The 22,486-nt window shown below is 28.8% G+C and overlaps 3 protein-coding genes across 7 annotated transcripts; 2 read left to right on the plus strand and 1 right to left on the minus strand.

Annotated features, from left to right (window-relative positions):
* Positions 1–1,382: 1,382 nt before the first annotated feature.
* Positions 1,383–3,494, plus strand: LOC118064455 (2-acylglycerol O-acyltransferase 2-A-like). Its single transcript, XM_035079066.1, has 5 exons — positions 1,383–2,092; positions 2,185–2,459; positions 2,532–2,724; positions 2,800–2,999; positions 3,063–3,494. The coding sequence occupies exons 1-5, from the start codon at positions 1,866–1,868 to the stop codon at positions 3,218–3,220; spliced, it is 1,053 nt and encodes a 350-aa protein (XP_034934957.1). The 5' UTR covers positions 1,383–1,865; the 3' UTR covers positions 3,221–3,494.
* On the minus strand, positions 3,432–7,705 carry cn (Kynurenine 3-monooxygenase cn). Of its 2 annotated transcripts, XM_035079065.1 has the most exons (11): positions 6,974–7,705; positions 6,666–6,788; positions 6,148–6,217; positions 5,875–6,065; positions 5,746–5,794; positions 5,228–5,315; positions 4,964–5,159; positions 4,549–4,890; positions 4,342–4,482; positions 3,916–4,077; positions 3,432–3,828 (listed from the first exon to the last, which is right to left on the minus strand). In XM_035079065.1, exons 4-11 carry the CDS (start codon positions 5,944–5,946, stop codon positions 3,751–3,753), a joined length of 1,128 nt encoding a protein of 375 aa, XP_034934956.1. In that variant the 5' UTR covers positions 5,947–6,065; positions 6,148–6,217; positions 6,666–6,788; positions 6,974–7,705; the 3' UTR covers positions 3,432–3,750. The 2 variants fall into 2 exon arrangements, with proteins under 2 accessions (XP_034934956.1, XP_034934955.1); XM_035079064.1 differs by lacking the exons at positions 6,666–6,788; positions 6,974–7,705 and adding an exon at positions 6,323–6,393.
* hlk (hulk) lies at positions 7,173–22,350 on the plus strand. 4 transcript variants are annotated; one of them, XM_035079053.1, is made up of 27 exons: positions 7,173–7,525; positions 9,263–9,445; positions 9,816–9,956; positions 10,248–10,283; positions 10,770–10,952; positions 11,019–11,162; positions 11,235–11,417; positions 11,489–11,620; positions 11,679–11,993; positions 12,068–12,250; positions 12,332–12,463; positions 12,563–12,877; positions 12,962–13,291; positions 13,375–13,695; positions 13,789–13,980; positions 18,583–18,714; positions 18,784–19,107; positions 19,168–19,356; positions 19,432–19,569; positions 19,801–19,914; positions 20,346–20,443; positions 20,516–20,732; positions 20,820–21,002; positions 21,060–21,200; positions 21,448–21,771; positions 21,870–22,052; positions 22,113–22,350. In XM_035079053.1, the coding sequence occupies exons 1-27, from the start codon at positions 7,204–7,206 to the stop codon at positions 22,301–22,303; spliced, it is 5,346 nt and encodes a 1,781-aa protein (XP_034934944.1). In that variant the 5' UTR covers positions 7,173–7,203; the 3' UTR covers positions 22,304–22,350. The 4 variants fall into 4 exon arrangements, with proteins under 4 accessions (XP_034934944.1, XP_034934945.1, XP_034934946.1 ...); XM_035079056.1 differs by lacking the exon at positions 7,173–7,525 and adding an exon at positions 8,952–9,078; XM_035079054.1 differs by lacking the exon at positions 10,248–10,283.
* Positions 22,351–22,486: the final 136 nt, after the last annotated feature.

Here is a 22,486-nt window from a genome sequence, read left to right on the forward strand (position 1 = left end):
AATTAACTTTGGTTATGAGTCCTGTTTCGAAATTTAGTTGTTGAAATATAAAATAATGGATTTTAGAGTCTAAAATTATGATTATAGGCTTTAAAAGTAGCAAACGTAAGTTAATAGATGAAGCAATAAAGTATGAAGAGCTTTGCGCTATCACTCACTGGTAGAGGCTGCGCTATTGTTAACAATTTTTAACAAAAATAACAATGATAAATATAATAACATTTGAAGTATTACGCCTTAGCTGGTAATCCAACTAGTTTAATTCGTTTTATTTGCAGTGTTGTACAAAGTAAACGGCGTACCTCTGAAAATATCTTTAATAGTTCATTCCCCTAGTTAAAATCGATTTAATTACTGTTCTTTTGATAACAAAATTTTTTGATAATTTCATGTTGATAAAATTCTTCAATCTCAAAGAATGAATAATAATTTTTTTTTTTAGTTTTCATAGACTTATAGTAAATCAAAAAATTTTCTAAAGTGAGTCACTTTCCTTTATGGTCTAATTATATGTATGCCGATGATAAGAATAGATTGAATATTATTAGTTTTGCAACCAATTAGTTTATAAGTCAACTGGCGATACGAACAAACCCCATAGAAATTAGAAGTTATTGTTTTTTTAACATTTCAGAAGGCAAATTGAAACGTTTTAAGACCATATTTTATGGACAATCTGTTTGTTGTTAATGAATAGATACATAGTAATTGTACAGTTATATTTTAATATGATAAACATAAAATTATTTTAAACCTAAAATAGTTGAACTGTTACGTCTATTATTGGGTAATTTTATGAAGTAATTCATGAATTGATGATTAACATTTTGTCATTTTGTTTCTTTACTACTCATTTATTGTAATTATAATTTTGTAAGTTAGATTTAACTATGTGAAAGAAAGTAATAGGATTGTTTCATATTATTATTACTTAATTATTCATGTGTAAAAAAATGTAAACAAAATTATGAATTTCTTTTATAAATGTTAAAAAAAAATACCATTCCTTTAACATTTACAAATAAAAAAAAATATTTATTGGAACTTGTACGAAAAACGTTATTTGTTCGTTTGGCGCACTCAAAGATTATTGTAAAAGATAAGAGCATTTACATTGAAGCATCGTGTTACTCGTCCTCCACTCCATTCGCTTTACATGTTACATCACAAGGTCAGAAATATGAACATTAAGCATTATTTTCATACTGATAAATTTTTGCGTATAAAATTTCTTTAAATAAAAATAAATTTCCAGGATTATGAAAAATGGATTTTTCTTTATAATAAATATTAAAAATATTAAAAAAGCAAATTATAATTTCGAAAATATTAAAAATTGACACCAAACATTTTAAATACCTGAGATAAGATAATACTTATCGTCATAAAGAACTATGTCTGAAATGCAAAGTTCGACGATGCCTTGGTGTCGCTATTGAAACTAGTATGAGGTATTCAACATTGACAAGTGGTTTTACAATTTTTTTTTTTTTACTTCAAGTTCATAGCTTAGTATTTTACCGATATTATCATAGTGTTAAATTTTCGAAGAACATTATTAGACTCTAAAATTCTGTTGTCATATTTATTCTATTAATAAATAGACACATGTGTTTTTGTGTAACTGTTAGAGAGCAAAGTAATTTTTGCTGACAATTTAGATCAACATTAATACACTCACCATATTTTTATTAGCATCTATAAATTTTTTTTTTTTTTTAAATTCATTAACGTTATTTCTTCAATTGTACACTTTGTGTGAATTCAATTTATACCTTAGATTGTTTTTATTAATATAAAAACAACAATTTATGATGAGTTAATTATGTTCAGACAATATAACTCAAAAATTAATCACTAATAAAATGAAATTATTTGGTATTCAATTCGCGCCAATTTGTGTTCCATTAGAAAGACGGCTTCAAACTTTAGCCGCTGGAGGATGGTTCGTTTTTATTGTATTTGGTGGTTCAATGGGTTGTTTTTTAGCTATTTATTTAATTTTTTTTACTGAATGGATTCGATATTTAGTGATTATTTATATTGCATGGATTTACTACGATCGAGACACGTGTATTCAAGGTGGACGTAGGTAAGTTTATTCACATACTTTATTAGAAAAAGCCGGTATTGGTAATTGGTGATAATATATTTTTTAAATTATTTATTTTTTCTATTTAATAGACAACGATATACTCGTTGGATCAGAAGGTGTTCATGGTGGGCTTATTTTCGTGATTATTTTCCAATAAAATTGTATAAAACAGCTGATCTGGATCCATCTCGAAATTATTTACTATGCTCATTTCCTCACGGAATTTTGGCAACTGGAGCTTTTGCGTCATTTGCCACTGATTCTTTAAATTTTCACAAACTGTTTCCGGGTCTAGAACCAAGACTGATTACTCTTACACAACATTTTATGTTCCCATTTTTTCGGGAATGTATTTATGCTTTCGGTAAATATCTCAATCTTTATTTCACTTTTTTATTCGTTACACTTAGCTTATAAATATTCATTTTATATTTAGGAGCTTGTAGTTCGAAGGCAGAGAGTTTAGAATGTTTATTAAAACATAAAAAGTCATCAGACCCAGATGACCTAAATAAAGCAGTCATTTTAATAGTGGGTGGTGCTGCAGAAGCTTTAATGTCTCGCCCTTCAACTTATCGCACTCTTTGTAATAAACGAAAAGGTTTTGTAAAAATTGCCTTAAAGACTGGGTTGGTATTTTTTTCATTATTCAATTTATATGTTACATTATTACAACTATCTTAATTTTACAATTACTGAAACAGAACACCATTGGTACCTGTTTTTTCATTTGGAGAAACAGATTTGTTTGATCAAATTGTAGCACCCAAAAATTCACTTCTCAATCGAATCCAAGAATTCTTTAGAAAAAACGTTGGAGTTATTCCTGTTCTTGTTATCGGTCGTGGATTTTTTCAATATTCATTCGGTATTATACCGCGAAGAAGACCAATTTCTGTTGTTGGTGAGTGACTTATATGTAATATGTTATTTTCAAATGATAATTATTTTAAATTATTTATTCTAGTTGGATCACCGATTGAAGTTCCAAAAGTTACTGAACCAACAAGAGAAGAAATAAATAAATATCACGATTTATTTAAAGAGAAATTAATAGAACTATTTGAAACAGAAAAACATAAATATCTAGAAAATGCAGATAACATTAAGTTAAGTATAGAATAGTTTTTCCAACTTCAAGTCATTAATATAATCACAAAAATAATTTTAAAGAATAAACAATTATAATTACCTCTAAAAACGATATTACTGCAATAAATAAACATACTGCAATACAAAAAACATTATAATATGTTTGTTAGCATTTTTTTACTCACATGATTACTTTTAACGATGTTTCTTCATTTAAATATAATTATATAAAAGCTCAGTAATGATGAAATAACATATGTTATAAATCTGTTATCTATTTTTATTAAGAGTAGTATTTTAGTTGACAATATTTTTTCAAGCTTACAAAAATTTTAATTATAGATGTTTATATGTTTCATTATGTTATAGAACGTGCATTTTTATCTGTCATAATCTTGGAAAATATTGTATTTATTTATGACAAACATATAAAATAAGTTACAAAAATTGTTATAGAATGTATCAATATAAAAAGTCCTTGCAACATAGTGTTTATTTACGTATAATATGTAATTCTAAAATAGGATATGAATAAAATGATTATTATAAAATGATTGGAATGATTACTTAACGTGAATAGAGAGCAGGAGTATTCCTAATGTCACAAGAATAAATAAGCCCCACATACAACGCTGAATTACCTGAAAAATTATTTTTTAATTTGTTAAGAAAACGTTCATATAATATAATGATTAAGAACAACCTGATAATGATTAAGAATAACCTACCATATCTTGCCATGAACGATTTTCAATACAACGTCGAAAGCCCATCCGAGTGAAATGAATAGTATTATACAGTGGTATCCAACCATTTGGCCACAATCGATGAAGCAAAGTATCAATATTTCGACGTAAACGAAATGATTTTTTCATTACAAGCTCACGCATCTAGAATTTAATGTAATAATATGAATTAATGTACAAGGTAAGAATTATTCCATTAACTGTAAGTGTACATTTTGAAATATACACGTTAAAATATTGCCATTCAACAATGAATTTTGTGTTCTCGTAAGTAAACTTGATTACTATGAAAACTCAACAATTATTTACGATAAGTCAATAATTACTTACGATAACTCAAAATATACTGGTGAATAGAAACGTTTGTAAAATAATGTTTAAATATATGTTACAATTTTCAAAATTTACTTCAATATAATTATACATTGCGAGGTCACAAATAGCATGAGCATCTGCACAACGAGCTTTTGAAAACTCAGGTAATACTTTGGACATATCCTCGTCATAAATATCCATCAATTCATTGAGTATCAGAACATCTTCGAAAGCCTAAATGAATTTATTATTATGTTCTAATCATAGAAGAAAATGATTAATAAAAAAATAATTACATACAGCATTCATCCCTTGAGCATAAAAAGGTACCATTGCATGTGCTGCATCTCCCAGAATTAAACTTTTTCCCATATGATAAGGATTACATTTGATAGATATTAATGTTTTTGGTTTAATTGAAAAAAAGTTGTCGATGAGTACTTGGGTACTACCAAGAAGTGGGAGAATATCTGGAAATTCTTCGGTAAAAAACTGCACTAACTTCTCTGGTGTATCTAAACCATTCAAGATTTTCAAAGGTGCAAAGAGATTGCCAGTAAAAGTGAAATCATCATTAGGCATTGCAATCATCATGAATGTTCCTCTAGGCCAAATGTGTAAATGTTTTGGACTCATACAAAACTGTACGATAAATATAATCAATGAATACTTGTATGATAATTGATATGATATTATGATAATATATTTTATGTACTTTGAATCCTTTCTCTGGATGATTTTTATCAATCAAGTGAGGAGGAATGTTGAGTTCTACGTAGCCATGTTCAATGTATGTTTGTGAAAAATCAAATCCTGGTCGCTTTAACATCATTTTTCTTACTGTAGAATGTGCACCATCTGCCCCAATTATTAATTCAGCTTCTACATTTAATATTTTCTTCGTGTTTGTACTGAAATAATTCTCATTTAAATCATCAAATTTTTTAAATATGATTAATTAAACAGAATTCTCATTTACTCTAAAAATTTGAGTTTTCCAAGATCCAAATCTGCTTCCACAAGTTTTTTATTAAAAATTAATGTCACTGAAGGATATTTGTCGGCAGCTGTGGTCATTTATATGGTTAACCAGTTGTACAGTTGTATCCAGAAAAATGAAATGTTTATAACACGTTGAAATGCAATACAAAAAATGCATGCGGTTATCACGTAAAATAATACTTAACGAATTTTTGTTAATTTAGAATAGTACAAGATGAATTTTTTGATATATATTTTGTAAATGATAATTTCGCAATTTGTTTTACATTCGATACTAGCTCTAGGTTTCTGCATATTTCTTTCGTTTGAATAATAAAAAAGTGGAGGAGAAATTTGATACTTCTTTCATATGGTTTCAGTTCACTTGAAGTGCACTAATGTTCTTTACATGAGTTGAATTTATTATGAATTTATGTCAGAATCAATTAATATTTTTGAATTATCATTCTATTAACTAATTATTATATTATTAAATAAAAATCTTTGATAACTTACCATCCAATAGGACTTGATTCATATATTTTCGACTGACGGAATAGAGCAACTTTAAATAAAATAATTAATATTTTTTCTACTCTTTCAAAATCATATTTACCAAAAGATAAAATATATTTAAAAAATCACATTATTTTTTACGCTGTCATAAATCATTTCCTGAAGATGTCCGTCTTTTCCATGAAGCATTCTTCCTCGCATTGCAATTCCATGATGATTTATTATTTTATCTTCAAGATTGATAAGCTTTAAAGCATGGCGACCACGAACAGAAAGAGCAAGGTCAATACTTTGACCCCTTGATTCTTCAATTCTTATATCTATATATTTATGATAACGTAAGCATAAAATTTTTTACGAATTTTATTGAATGAAAGTATTATATCACTATAAAATACATACCAGACCGATATTCATATATACGAACACGATGACCACGTTTAGCTAAAGCACATGCACTGAGCGCTCCTACCTGATGAGAAAATTTTTAATTATAACCAATGATTATTTTTCATGAATACAATAAATAAATAATTATTATCCAATTATGATCTTTAAAAATAATAATATTGCCTACCAATCCACCTCCAACAATAACAATATCCATGCCTGCTACACCCTTCATGGTGTCCAGCGAGAAACTGAACGGAGTAAGAGGATTATTAGCTGTCAGACCCTACAGCACCACTACTACTCTATACGTTAATAGGTTTTTACCTTTGAAAGGTAGTTAAATAATATTATTCTTATGGTCATAATTGAATAATAATTTTTTTATGTTTGTTATTTTATAGATTGTTCTATTTGTTTTTATAAATACTTATTGGCTTACAACTGAATAAACCATAATAATAATTAATTTGATAAAAAATTTATAATTTGAAAAATAAATGTGATTCTAGAGTTTAAAAATCGGTTACCTATTTTAGCTCCATAAATTTTCATTATTGACGCTTCTAACGATAGGTAGGGATGTGTCTTTTTATAAAATCACTCAAAGCATCGTCTTTCCGTCATTGAAATGTATTTTTATCAACCTCACCCTGAAAAAATAAACTCATCTGAATATCATTGTTGTTATGATTATTCGGTTTTATGATTTTATTTGTTCAATACTATACTCATATCAAGTACCAATAAAATGATATCTGTGATAGATTAAATTTAATAAAGATACAATGGATATCAAACTGAATGAATATGAAGATTTTCTGATTACACCACGTACCTTTTTGAATTATACCACGAGTGAATTTGGTGTAGCTGCTAAAAGAGCTTTGATTCATGATAAATTTCGTTGAGAGGACCAATGTCAATAATTTTTGAATGATGATCATGATTTGATTTCCCCTCTGCAGGGTATATTCCGGCGACGGCGCTTTGGATCACGCGAGCTCATACTCAGCTAGGGCGGACGCTGTCCGAAAATCAAAAATAACTATCGCAGTCAGTGCGGCGATGTCGAGGGTGAACGACGGTTCGACGGGGTGCCGATACTGGCGCACGGTGATGCCGAGGCCAAGTGTATTCTTCCTCTTCCTTATCCTCGGTGTCCTGGTGATTTTAAGTAGCACAAATTGCGGCGTAGAAGGCGCTAAAAATGTGCGTCAAGATGATAATAGTGCTAATCGTGGTGGAAAGACTATTTCATCATCATCATCATCATCATCATCAACTGGACATCATCATCAGAAAGGAGCCGAGTCAGTGATTGAGGAGGTTACTGCAAAACAACTAGAACGTATTCTTAATGAAAAGGACTTTGTCGCTGTGTTTTGGTGTAAGTTAAAAATTGAATGTGATGAAATCGTTTATGCTACACAAATGTAAATCACACGTGATACCAAGCATGCTGTAGTGAGGATTGCGTAATACTCTTTGCAGTTCAGCGAAACCTTTTCTAGTAATAATTTATTTTTCTTTCATCCATACACCTATTTTATATCAAATAAAGATAATGATTCGGCAGATTGTTCGAGATTTTACAAGGAGAAGTTAGTTAAATCAGAACACTCACTAGACGCTGTAGTCGTCTATCGACGCGGTGGCCTGTACCACATTTAGAATACGTACCGAGTTATTTTGGCACTGCACGATGTTACACGTTCCCCTCTCAGAATTACTTCTACCTCGGAAAGCGATTAGGTTCTGTCCGGAAAACATTGCAACGACAATCCGATCTCCCGCAACAGGTTGCCATCAAAAAGAGTCGCCCAATTGTGGAATCATTCATTTATCTGGGATTATAACATACAATATCATTTTATTGTATGTCTATATTTTTTGATTTACAAGCAATAGATAAATTCATTATTAAAAAGACTAAATACCTGAAATTTTTTCGAATTATTTTTCAATGCTATGTCATTAAAAGATTAAACGTCATTTTGTTTTAAATTTCAAGTTTCTATCTTCTATTGACTGACAAAAATATCCCAAAAGGTATTTCCAAATTTAACGTTACATTGAAATATGGGATGATGATGGATATCTTCTTCTATAATTTATTATAAATGTATCAGTGGTTGTTAATAGTGGCAACGGAAACATAAATATAAATACTATAATGTGAAAATAAGAAGGACGTGAAAAAATAGCGTGAATGGCGATAGTGACACCTTCTTTCGTATTTTTGTTCTTTCTCTTTCTTACCAGCAACTCCCTCTAACTTATTTCTCTGCTCTATTCTCAGGAACATCACCTAAATTGGCGGGCGTATACGGGTACTGCTATGCTATTCTTCACTGTTAATTGATAACGTTTTGAAAATAAAAGTAAATACACTAAATCAAAACATCGTCTCATTATTATAAATAGATTGTGATAGACATAAAAAAAATATCTTAAATGTATACTTGCTTGTGTAAAATGAAATATTTACGTATCAGTATGCTGGTAACTTAATACCCACTGTCCAATAAATATAACCCTACATATAACTTGGAAATCGAATTAAAAAAATATGCTGATCGGTAGTTTGACATTTTTAGTTTTTATGATAATTTTAAATATGTCTCATTATCATAAAATAACAAAAATTTCTAAAAATACAATAAGAAATTTTTATTTTCATTTTTATTGCATAAATGATTGATATGTGGCTTTTAAAAATTTAAAATCAAACTTCAGTTGATGATTAATAAAATTTTGAATAGCTTCTTGATGAATCATGATCAGTTTTGATCAACTATGAATATTTTGAATAGATATTACTCAAGTATTGATGTTGAGCTAATTGAAACTCAAGGTTAATGTGATGTAACATTAAATCTTTCGCTATTATGATTTGTTGATGATTTTCTTTAGCTCATCATTATTCATTCATTCAGTCTGGTAAGTTTTTAAATAATAACAATGTTCATAAAAGTATAAAATGCTCATCAACAACTGTATGTATTGTTTTGAAGATCTCTCTATACTTAAATTACATTGTTGGAAATATTTTTTTGATAAAAATTTATTTAAATTTGTTTTTTTTTAGTATGTTGTATTATATCAATAATATTGGATATTTCAGATGCAAGAAGTTGCATTACATGCGATAAAGTTTTATCAGAACTCGAAAAAATAGACGATGATACCGATACCTTTGGTGTCGACTTTGTAAAAATCAACGACAAACGTTTAGCAAAACAATATGGCATCAAAAACTTCCCGGCACTTACATATTTTCGAGAAAGAGAACCGATTATTTACGAAGGTAAGCAGCAATTAAATATAATTCAATTGATGAGTAATAAACATTTGTCAAGTCCAAGAAAAGTTGGTAATACAAATTTAGTAGAACTATGTGTGATTTAGTCAGACATTATGAATGCTCAGACAAACTATGTTTATCATACACTCTTGTTTCTCAACAAAGTAATCCTGATAATACCTGTGGAGGCGGTTACAAGAGTCGCCAGAAATTTTTTTTGGAATCACGCCGAAACAGTAACCTTGCCTGGCATACGCGAAGCTCAAGTCATTTGACCTACAATTATTTCATATTCTATAAATATATTAAAAATTAAAGTAATATAAAAAAAACGATAACAAACACATATTGATACCTTTATCTTATTAAATAGGTGACTTGATGGATGAAGAAAGTGTTTTAGACTTTCTCACAAGTCTCGAAGCAATGGATTTACCAGATCGAATTGAAGAAGTTAATGCTAAAATTCTGAATAAAATTGTCGAAGATACAGAATTTGTTGCAGTTCTGTTTTGTAAGTTTTTTTAAATTGGATTTTATTTTTTCGATATTAAATATAATATTTAATGTACATATGTACATAATGGTGAAAAATGAAGAATGTCGTGAAATTATTTTCAGCTTTTGTCGAATTGCATGCTAAAGTTAAAATTTGTACTGGACTCAAAATTGATTATTTGAAAATTACTTTTAATTATTCATATAAATATAATGCTTTCAAAGTGTTAACATACTATGTATTATATTTTGTAAATAATGCCTCTCAAACGCAAAAAATTATTTTTCTGTGTGTCAATGTAAATAGGTCCAGATTCGGAGCGGTGTGCTGGTTCTGGTTCTAGTAAGTATACTCTCTAAAAATAGGCATCTATCAATTCATCAAAATGCCATTTAACATTTGTATAGAGAAAAAACCCAGTAGAACATAGAGAAAATTTCTACTTAATAAGCAGGACACTTGTACATTCAGCGATTTAACATATTTGTTCTTCTTTCACTGCCATTAATAATTGTGAAATTGCCAATTTGTTGGATTGAGAAAAATTTGATATCAAACTTCTTTTCTTATTAAATTTTCGGCTTCACGAATATTAATAATTTATTAATAGTTGACAGAAAAATTTTTCTCAATGCAGTAGTAATAGTTAGTAGCTATCGTTATAGTCTATAGTGTTGCATAGTAGTCATTATTTAGTTTTAGTCGTAGAAAATAATAGCTGTATAGTCAACCAATTTACAACTGAATAATCAGAAATTTTCATATTTTATTTAATTAAATTTTTATGTACAAAATTAAATTAAATTATTTTGATTGGAAATGGGACAGACAAACCCGATTGCAAAAAATGTGCGAAGGCACTAATGGAATTGGAAAATATTGATGATGAGGCTGATCAACTTGGAATTGGTTTCGTTAAGATTGCAGACGAAGAGCTTGCTGAAGAATATAATTTGGGTCCATTACCTGTATTAGTATATTACCGTCATCAAATACCAATTATTTATGAGAGTAAGTAAACAGTTAAAAATAAATAATGCAATGAAGAGACGTAATTAAAACATCAATATTTTGTAGATGAACTTAGTAGAGAAGAAGATGTTTTGGAGTGGTTGGTAGCAAATAAAAGTACAGGGGACGAAGAAGATGTAATTGAAGATGTCACAGCTAAAACTTTAAATACTTTAATTGGAAACATGGACAATCTCGTTGTGCTATTTTGTAAATATTTATTCATTCATCGGTTTATTAAAATTAATAAATAATTAAAATAATTCGAATGTACATTTTTAGATGATCATGGAGATGATGATTCCATGCAAGTACTTGCAGAACTTGAAAAAATTGATGATGATTTGGATAAACATGGAATTCAATTTGTAAAAATTGATGATGATAAAGCAGCTAAAGACTTCGGTATCGATTCTGTACCAGCTATAGTTTACTTTGAAAAGCAAATTCCGAATGTTTATGACGGTAATAAAGCAATATGAGTAAATATGTAACATTTTATTGTAAGCAATGAAGTATAAATATTTTTGTTATAGGTGATATTGATAATGAGGACGAAATACTTGAATGGCTTTTGTCGCAGTTAGAAAAAGATGAAATCGAAGATGTAACTGATGAAATGCTAGATCGTTTAGTCAAAGATGGCAAAACTATAGCAGTATTATTTTGTAAGTAATTTTAAAAGATACAAAAATAAATGTATTTTTGTAATAAATAATATTCTAGATGACAATAACGACCGTAAATCTCAACGAGTTTTAAATGAATTGGAGAATATTGATGATGAATGTGATCAACTTGGAGTGGTGTTTGTTAAAATTGATAACGTCGAGGAAGCCAAAGAGTATGGAATTGAAAAAATTCCAACGCTTGTTTATTTTGAAAAAGGAATACCAACTATATATGAAGGTAATTTAGAAGATGAGCAAAAAGTTCTCAAGTGGCTTGAACAACAACAAGCCTCCGATCAAATTGAAGATATCACTGATGAAATGTTGGATATGGTTATTGACAAAATGCCTCATGTAGCAGTCTTATTTTGTTAGTATATAAAAAAAATTATTATTCTAAAAATTTTTTAATTCATATTAATTAATATCAATATTTTTCTTCAGATGATAAAGATCAAAAGAAAAGCCAAAAAGTAGTGGCAGAATTAGAGAATATTGACGACGATTGTGATCAACATGATATTGCATTTGTCAAAATTGATGATGCAGAGGAAGCCAAAGAATACGGCATTGATTCACTTCCAACGTTAGTTTTATTCGAAAAAGGAATTCCACATGTTTATGATGGTAATTACGTTAAAGTAATTGTTTTTTTAAATTTAATATTTGTCTTGAAAAATTATTAATCATTAATGTTAAAAAATAAAGGTGACTTAATGAATGAAGATCAACTACTTGGTTGGTTACTTCATCAAAAAAAACATCGTGAAATTCCGGAGGTTACAGATGAGATGATGGATAAATTAATTGAACATCAACCATATCTTGCTGTATTATTTTGTAAGTAATTCCGATGTAAGTCACATTTTGGACATTATCGGTATGATTATATGATAATCGTTTCCAAAATTTTTTACTTACTTTATTTTGATATTTCAGATGATAAAGACGATAAACAAAATATTCGAATTCTAAATGAATTAGAAAATATTGATGATGATTTAGAAAAAGAAGGAATCGTCATAGTTCGTATGGATAATCAAGCAGAAGCTAAAGATTTTGGTATTGATCATCTTCCTGCTCTTGTATACTTTGAAGCAAAAATACCGGCTATCTACGAGGGTGATTTACTCAATGAAGATGAAGTACTTGAATGGCTAATTCAGCAAAAAAAAACTGCCACTATAGAAGAAGTCACTGATGAAATTTTGTCTACACTCATAGAAGAACATGAATATGTTGTTGTTTATTTTAGCAAGTATTTTTTATTTTCAAATTTTTTACTTAAATTTTCATGTAATAATAATCACAGTTAAGATAAAAATAATTATTCGTTAGGTGGTCGTTGTGATGATGGTGATGAATGTGACACTGTTTTGAAAGAACTGGAAAATATTGACGATGAGCTCGATGAAACAGGAATTATTTTTGTCACTACTGAAGACGTAGGATTAGCCAAGAAATATGGAATCAAAAATCTACCGAGTTTAGTGTTCTTTCGAAATAGAGACCCTCTTGTATACAGTGGAGACGTTGAAGACGAAGACGAAGTCCTCTCATGGTTAACTGATGAAAATACTCTTGAAATACCAGGAAAAATAGAAGAAGTAAACTCTAAAATGTTGGAAAATATTCTTGATGAAAATGATTATGTTGTTGTCTTCTTTTGTAAGTTTTCAATTATAACATCATTATGTATATCATCTTTATTATTAACAAAGATTTCTGAATATTTATATTTATTTTAATAGATAAAGAAGGTGATAAACGAAGTCAGAAAATTCTTCAAGAGCTTGAAAATATTGATGATGAATGTGAAGAAAAAGATATTGACTTTGTCAAAATTTCTGATGAGGGTATTGAAAAAGAATATGATCTTCCTGGACTTCCAGCTCTGGCTTTTTATCGCCATAAATTTCGACAAATTTATACCGGTGATATGATGCATGAAGATGAAATTCTTGATTGGGTTTTAGAGCTTCGTCGTTCAACTCCAGATGTTATCGAAAGTGTTGATCGAAAAACACTTCAAGTTTTAATAAACGATGTTGAACATCTCGCTGTTTTATTCTGTAAGATTTTAAAAATAATTTATATTTTTAAATTTATTTTTTATTCTAATTATCATGCTTATAACTTTTCAATGATTTCCTATTTATTTTTAGATGATGATGATGAAGAAAAATGTGATACATGTCGTCAAATACTTGAAGAACTTGAAACAATTGATGATGACACCGATAAACATGGAATTCAATTTGTTAAGTCCAAAGACGCCAAGCTTGCCGCAGAAATTGGAATATTTTCATTTCCTGCACTTGTGTACTATGAAACTGGAGTGCCTATTATGTATGACGGTAAGAATTATTTTTATTCTTAACAACTAAACACTTGAATATTAAGATGTTTCCATTAAATAATAGTAAATAATTTATAGAATAAAATCAATATTTATCTAGATAATTTTAAGCGAGGCTATTATATTAGACAAATTTAATTAACTTATTCGTAGTTTAAGTAATGTAAATTTGTGTTACATTTATAATTTGTATACATTTAAATTATTCTATAAATGTGTGCGTGTGTCTGACTTTTATAGGTAATCTTAAGAACGAGGACAAAGTTCTGGAATGGCTAATCGAACAAAAAAGTAAGGAAACAAGCAAAATGATGATTATTATTACGGGTGTACTATTCTTTGTGACTTTAATATCGATCGTAACTGATATACCGGGTTATAGAAACAATGAGAAAATAATGGTTCCCATTCGTGCGCGTTCACCATCATTACAATTATCACACTGAAAAGATTTGTGATTTTTTATAATGAGAAAAAATTGGATATATTTTTTTTTATCGCTACTAAAGAATTGTTACTGTTTAATGCAACTCTACATTTCATATTTAGATCAAATTATTTTTCAGGCATTAATTAGTTTACTGATATGTTTATGTTTTTTAAAAAGATTGATATTTTTTTGTCATGACACAATGCATTTTGCCCACTGATGAATAAGATTACTGTGTATGATGATATCAATTGTTTCTATAATTTATGTTGTCTTGTTTAACGAGATGATCACTGAATCGCGATGTCATCAATTTAATGAAAAATCTTGAAAACTTATCCTGTCCTTAATATCTATCTGATATTTTGAATCTATGTTCTAATTGGAGTAGTATTTCAGTTATTAAACACATACTTACTCTTGCAAATTTCAAATTTAATTAATACTTTTGTTTTTATTTTTTTTTGTCGCATGTTTTAACAAATCGAACTAGTGCCTTTACGCTTGCTAAGGATATATTCAAGTACAATTAATTCATTTAAACTATTTTTTTTGCTATGTCAAAAACTTATAATACCTCCAGTAGCTATTTTTCGGGACATTTATGAAATTATGAAAGAATATCTTAAGCGAAATTAAAAAAGAGAACTATACCTACCCCTCTTATTATTGTGATGATATTTCTTAAATCTCAATACACAGGTAATGATAATGATGATGATGATGATGATAATGATGATGATGACAATGATGAGGATGAAGATGAGGACGATAATGACAAAGACGACGACGATGATGATGATGATGATGATGATGATGATGAAGACAGTGATGATGATGATGATAAAGACGACGATGATGATGATGATAATGATGATGATGAAGACGACGATGATAATGATGATAATGATGATGATGAAGACGACGATGATAATGATGATGATGATGATGATGATGATGATGATGATGATGATGAGGACGAGGACGATGATGATAATAACAATAGTAATGATAATGATGATGATAGTATTGATGATGATGATGATGAGGAAGATGGAATTAATTTCAAGAAAAAATCTAGCCGAGCACTGAAGAAAGAATCCACAAAAGGTAATCAGCAACAGCATCATAAGTAAAATGATGAGGATGAAGATTTGGAATAAAATTTCGTCAAAAAAATCTGGGCAACTTTATCAATAAACTGAATAAGATTTCATATAAAAAATAAGATAAAAGTTCATAAAAATCAAGGAGAGCAGACATTATAGTAGGTATTCCTTTAGATTGATCGCAGTCAAGGATTAGATGTGCCAAGGAGTCATAAGTTTGATGCGTGGCAAATTATATTTTTTCATGATTTTTTTATCCATTTTTTTTAAATTCAAGTTTTTAGTAGTTGACGCATAGTAGGTAGTTATCCTTAGTATTCATACGTGCCAACATCAACTCTTTAGCTGTTGATGTATATTCCCGGCTTATTATTTATTACGAAACGCGTTTATTTTTCACTATTATAAGCTGATCTGGAGGCGTATCATGATTAGATTTAATAATAGTTTTTACTTATATTTTTTTTTCTGATTCACCTAAATTAATTTAATGCGTCGCTTAATAATATAACTTATGATAAACTATAATATTTGGGTGGTCAATTGATTATTTAATGCATATCTTATTTTATAACAAATTTCCAACTGACTTTATTACACGAATCATAATCAATCAACAATAATTGACAGTAAAACTTTGAATAATTGTATTGACCACTAATTTATTAGCTCTTCATTGCTTAACGCGTACAATAAATGAAAAAAATAGATACATTTTCTAACTACTATTATTCAATAATATGAACGAAAATTGGCATTAAATTTGCACGATTGATTGTAACTAAGAATTGGGGTTTGCTATGAATCATGTTTATGATACTTACAATTGACAAAAAATATAATAACTGTGTTCAAAATTTTAGAGGGCACGCTCTTTGCTCATAATGTTAATTTGCTAATGATACTCACTCAATTAATGCAACTAAAAATTTCCCATTTTCTTATTTATGTTTTTTAAAAAAAAAAAAAACTGAAATGAAAAGATCAGCCATTATTATGTTGTCTGACCCGTTATTTGCTTATCGACAGGCGACGGCTGTTTCTACATCGGGATGGGTGGTAAAAGCGCGAAACTCACGATACCCTCCTATGAGCCGTACCAATGCTGTCGTGCTAATACCAACCGCGGGACCAAGGTTGCCAAGGTCAGCCGCGTTGTACAACCTTCAAAGACACTGGCTGGTAGTAAGTTATCAAGTCATTCTTCATCAGCACCATCAACTGTTACCCCTGAACTGAAGCCTATAAACAAACTTACTCCAAAGGACAGCAAAAAGATTGCAAAGATTGGAACAGACAAGGACAAGTCATCAACAAGCCATGCCGCGTCTAAACCGAAAAAAGGGTTTTTCGGGAGTGGTAAATATCTAAATCATTCAGATGAACAAAATTAAAACTGTGTAAACTACGAAGATATAGATTTTCTCTACGGTTTTCTAGTTGTTGCGGGGATCCCCTATCTAATGAAGGTTTGAAGAGTCCATCCAGCCAATGAAACAAATAAAACGTGGAGAAAAGCGTCGTTCAAGAAAGCCAACTTAAAGCATCCTGGTCTACATGAAACTACATCAATACAATGATACATTGTCATCATACATTACCTACCATGCCATCGAATTCATCATCTTCACTATCATCTATTACTTCGTGATAAATTCAAAAATTACATGTTTCCATGTACCGGCTAACTGTTTATAGAAATGACGTTCTTTTGAACCGAATCATTATTCGATTTATTGCAGTTTTATTAAAACTTACAATACAGTTTGTTCAAATTATTAGTCTTTCCTTAATTTATTGTTTCTTTTGAATTAAAATTATATAGCAATTAATTTGATTTATCGATCGTTTTTGAATTAATCATAATTAATCAATATTTCTTGTATTTACTATTATTATAAGTGCACGTAATCGTAATTAATATCATTTTTAACTTTTTTCTCTTTCTCACTTTAAGATTTGTTCTTTTTATCTACTTATAATTATAATTGATATCATTGTACGTTAAATCGCATTTCCGTTTTTGCATTTTAATGTACGCGCGTTGCCTATTTAATTATTATTTTATTTCAAAAGGACAAAAACAAAATGATATCATCGAAATAGGTCATTCTTTAGTTCTGCCTGTAGCTAACATTTATTCAAAATGCTCTTTGTTCTTTAATTTGATCCGATTTATAAAAATACCACCGAAATAATTAGAACCTTATAGTTGTTACAGTAAATTTATTTATTTATTTATTTATTAAACTATAATAGTGTTATATTGTATAAAAATGTTAATTTATTGATGATTGTAATGATTAGAAAATGACTCAATGTACGAAACAAACCGGTACATTATTATTAAATAAAAGAAATTATATTTCCTAAAACTATTATTTATAATTACATCAAGCCAAGTTAGTATCTAATTCAACACTTCTATGAGCGAAAATCATTTTGTGATAAAATGATGGTACGTACGACGAGACTTTTTTATTTTTAAAAAAAAAAAATCAGTATTTAGTTCGCTTAATCTGTATAGCCATTCCAGAACGGTCCCGCCGTCAACATTGGCAGCCACACTTGATATATGAAAAAAATCTCCAGTATCAATAATAATTATAAATTAAATAATTAATTAAGCACATTTTCGAAAGTCAGAACGTTATAAATTTTATATAATTAATAGTTGCCATACATTTGGCGTCGAGACCGTGAAGGCCTTTTGAAAATGCCTTTTTACAATGAAGAACTAATTTTTGATGTCGTTCATATTTTCATAATACTTACATGTTTTAAAAGATTTCTGTGTAAAAACAATTGTTATCATATAGTATATTTTACGACATATTTCCATCAGTTTAACGTAAACAATTTTTTTTACATAGATCATATTGAATTTGATCTTGACGAAAATAATTTTGTATTATCAATTCTTTACAATATATTTTTAATAAATAACATAAGTGCGTATATTTGTCGTGTGGATTAAAGTTAATAGCACGAATAGTTTGTGTCTTCAAAAATGATTTTAAACAACACGTTACGATATAATAATTTCTTTCCAATCTATTAGGCAATATTTTAGATGAAGCTGAAGTTCTTAGTTGGATGGTGAAACAGAGAAACGATGCGAGTATAGAAAAAATTGATCGAGATCAATTAATAAAATATATTGAAACTAAAGAATTTTTGGCAGTTATTTTTTGTAAGTTTTTTCATTTTTTAACGATTAAATAATCTTGTTTATACGTTTGCCAGTATTTATTACTTTCAGACAAAGAAGAAGATCCAGAAAGTCCACGAGTTTTACGTCATATTGAGTTGATTGATGATGAAGCTGCTGAATATGGAATAAAAATAGTTCAAATGAGTGATCGTTTAATGGCAAAAAAGTATGGTTTCAGGAATCCACCAGGTATTACATATTTTCGTAAAGGAAAAGCTATTAATTATGATGGTGATATCGATGATGAAGAAGAAATACTAGATTGGTTAACAAATCCCGAGAATATGGAGCTGACAGATCATATTGAAAGAATTAATAGAAAAATGTTTGATAAAGTTCGTCAAACATCCGATTATTTGGCTGTATTTTTTTGTAAGTATATTAAAATAATTTTAATGAAATAAAATAATTTAACAAATTCTATTTGGATAGATAGCAAAGACTGCAAGCAATGCAATAAAGTTTTGAGTGAAATTGAACACATTGATGATGAAGCAGATCATGCTGGAATTAATTTTGTTAAAATTGATGATAAACAGCTTGCTAAAGAATATGGAGTTTTTGCATTACCAGGAATACTCTTCTTTAGAATGGGATCCAAAGAACCTGTTATTTATGCTGGTAAGAACAATATTTAATTCATGATGAAAAATTAACATTGAAACTGATAATTATTCTATAATTTTCATTCAATAGGAGATTTATATGATGAAGATCAAATTCTTCAATGGTTAATGACGCAGAAAGATCCTTCTGGAGAAATGATAGAAGCCCTTGAAGGGGAAGATCTTCTACATCTTATTCGCGAATCGTCGTCTTTGGCAGTATATTTTTGTGAGTCTGACGTATGGTTCTTATCTTTTATTTAACACAATATCTTACTCCAAGGCAATAATAAATAAATAAAATTTAAATAAAGAAATATTAATAATGAATTATTCACAGAATGCTTTTGCGTGATGTATGCCCTAGTCTTCGCTAATTATGCATTTTTATCTGTTATTTGTTACTTACTTTTCTCATCTGTCTTCTTTCTCGAGCTGATGTATACTAATGCTGCCGTAGGGAACAGAACGCTTTGCGACATGTGCCATTCGAAAGCGTTCCGCAAGCAGATACGTCACAAACATCAGGAGCACCGGACGATTGAACATCCCGAAGTAACTGAAGAAGCGGATGGTACTACATATTTATGATGGAGTCGCAAATTATATTTTTCATTTACATAATGTTTTCAATTTAACACTATTTTATGTTATTAAAATTTCAATATCTCTAACTATTCTTCCTACTAATAACTCTCTTTGACATAAATTAACAACACTAATTTTGTAAAGTACGATACAATATTTTCAATGTTTATTAGCACACAAGAAGACACTGTGGATTCATCAAAAATGACATTACTTCCTTATTTTCTTCAATTGTTTATTAGACAATTATTTTTGTGTATTTACCATTCCAACAAGATTGGATAAAATATTTTTATTATTTTTTTTATAGAGCAGTAGTACCAGTGCTTGTAGCTTTACAATAGTTGATATTATTAGTTGTATTATTTTATATTGTTTTTGTTTATTAGTAAATTTATCAATGAATATCTTCAACAGATAGTGATGAATGTGATCAATGTGCTGGCATCCTTGAAGAATTAGAAAATATTGATGATGATTGTGATCGACATGGCATAACATTTGTAAAAACACAGGTATGAAATTTGTGTATTATTATATACATTTTGTATTAAATTACATAACTAAATTTTTTAATAAAAAAATAGGATTTCAAAATTGCTGAAGACTATGGCGTGACAGACTTTCCAGTTTTAGTTTATTTTGAATCTCAAATTCCCAATGTCTTTGAAGGTGAGCTATCGGAAGAAGAAGAAGTTCTTCAGTGGCTCATTACACAAAGAACTGAAGATAGAATCGAGCTGATTACTCGAGTAATGCTTGAAGCTTCTGTTGAAGATACTCAATATCTAGCTGTATATTTTTGTAAGATATTTTACTAAAGAAATTAAGCTTATGAATTATTTGTCAATTAATTTTTTACAAACATTATTTCACTGATATAACATTTAGATAAAACAAACTGCCATATATGTGATGAAATCTTAGAAGGACTTGAACGAATAGATGATGAATGTGATGTTTTTGGGATTCAGTTGGTAAAAATTCATGATCCCCAGTTAGCAAAGAGATATTCCATTAAAACATTTCCAGCACTAGTATACTTTAGAAATGGCAATCCTTTGCTTTACGAAGGTAAATTGATCGATTTAATTTGAAATATTCATTACTAATGAACAATATGATTTTCAGGTGATTTGCAGAGTGAGGAATCAGTGTTAGAATGGTTAATTGACGATGATAACCGTGAATTAGCAGATGAAATTGAATCTGTTAATGAAAGAATGTTAGAACGACTACTCGATGAATCTCCATTTCTGGCAGTTTTCTTTTGTATGTCTTATACTCTATCAAGTGTTCGGGGAGAAACATTAAAATTATTATTCTAATAATTATCATCTTCATATGAATGATTAGATTCAATGCAGTTTAATCAGTTTAATATTAATTAATCAAGTTTAATTAGATTAAAAAGTCTTGTATCTTGTATCTAATCAGATTAAATGAGATGAAGATATTTTTCCCCGGAATATAGTGTAAATATGATAATTATATAAAGATATGTGTTTTATTTTATAAGATGACGAAGATTGCCCTGAATGCGATGAGATAATGGAGTCTCTGGAAAAAATAGACGGAGAAGCTGATCTTTTTGGAATAGATTTTGTGAAAATTTCAAGTCCTGAAACTGCTGAAAAGTATGGCATTATGAATTTGCCGTCTTTAACATATTTTAGGAAGAAAACACCTCTGATTTATGATGGTGATCTCACACAAGAGGATAAAATACTCGCTTGGTTAACATCGCAAGATGTGTTTGAAATTAAAAATGAAATTGAAGAGGTCAATAAAAAAATGCTTGATAAACTACTTGATGAAAATGAGTTCTTAGCTGTATTTTTCTGTAAGTTTTATTATGAAATTGTTTTATTTATAAAATAGTTTAAAATTTATATCAATAGGTATTGAAGATTAATAATATTAAGAAATATCTCTATTTAGATGAGCATCATCATAAAGAAAGCGAAGAGGTAGATAAAAAGTTAGAGATGATTGATGGTGAAACTGATAATTTGGATATCACATTTGTGAAAATGGCAGATCCACGTTATGCAAGAAAATGGGGTGTTACTAAATTGCCAGCTATTGTCTACTTTAGGAAAAGATTCCCTAGTATTTATAGAGGTAAAAATAAATATATTATATTAAAAAAGAAAAATGGTATAATAAATTTTATGTTATTAGGTGATCTTCATAAAGAGGATGAAGTACTAGAATGGTTAAGAAAAAATCGATTCCGCCAACCAGAACTTAATATTTACATGTACATGGTGATTATTATCACAATACTTTTTGCAATGTATACAGGTTTCCTTTTATCATGTTTTCGATCTGAACCAAATCCTGCACCAGTACCACATCAAAAACAAGCGTGAAAATAATAATTATTATAAAATTATTAAATATAATTCTTCTACCAGTATTTGGTAACATATACAAAAACACTACTAATATTCCAATATTTAAAACTTCAAGTCCAGATTGCCATAAATTTTATTAAAAAACCATACAAATTTTTTTAAATAGAATGATTATGCTAGTAAACATATGTAGTTTAA

The sequence above is a fragment of the Chelonus insularis genome, unplaced genomic scaffold (genome assembly GCF_013357705.1).
Source record: "Chelonus insularis isolate UGA/USDA-ARS -01 unplaced genomic scaffold, ASM1335770v1 contig_208_pilon, whole genome shotgun sequence".
In the NCBI taxonomy this organism is placed as follows: domain Eukaryota; kingdom Metazoa; phylum Arthropoda; class Insecta; order Hymenoptera; family Braconidae; genus Chelonus; species Chelonus insularis.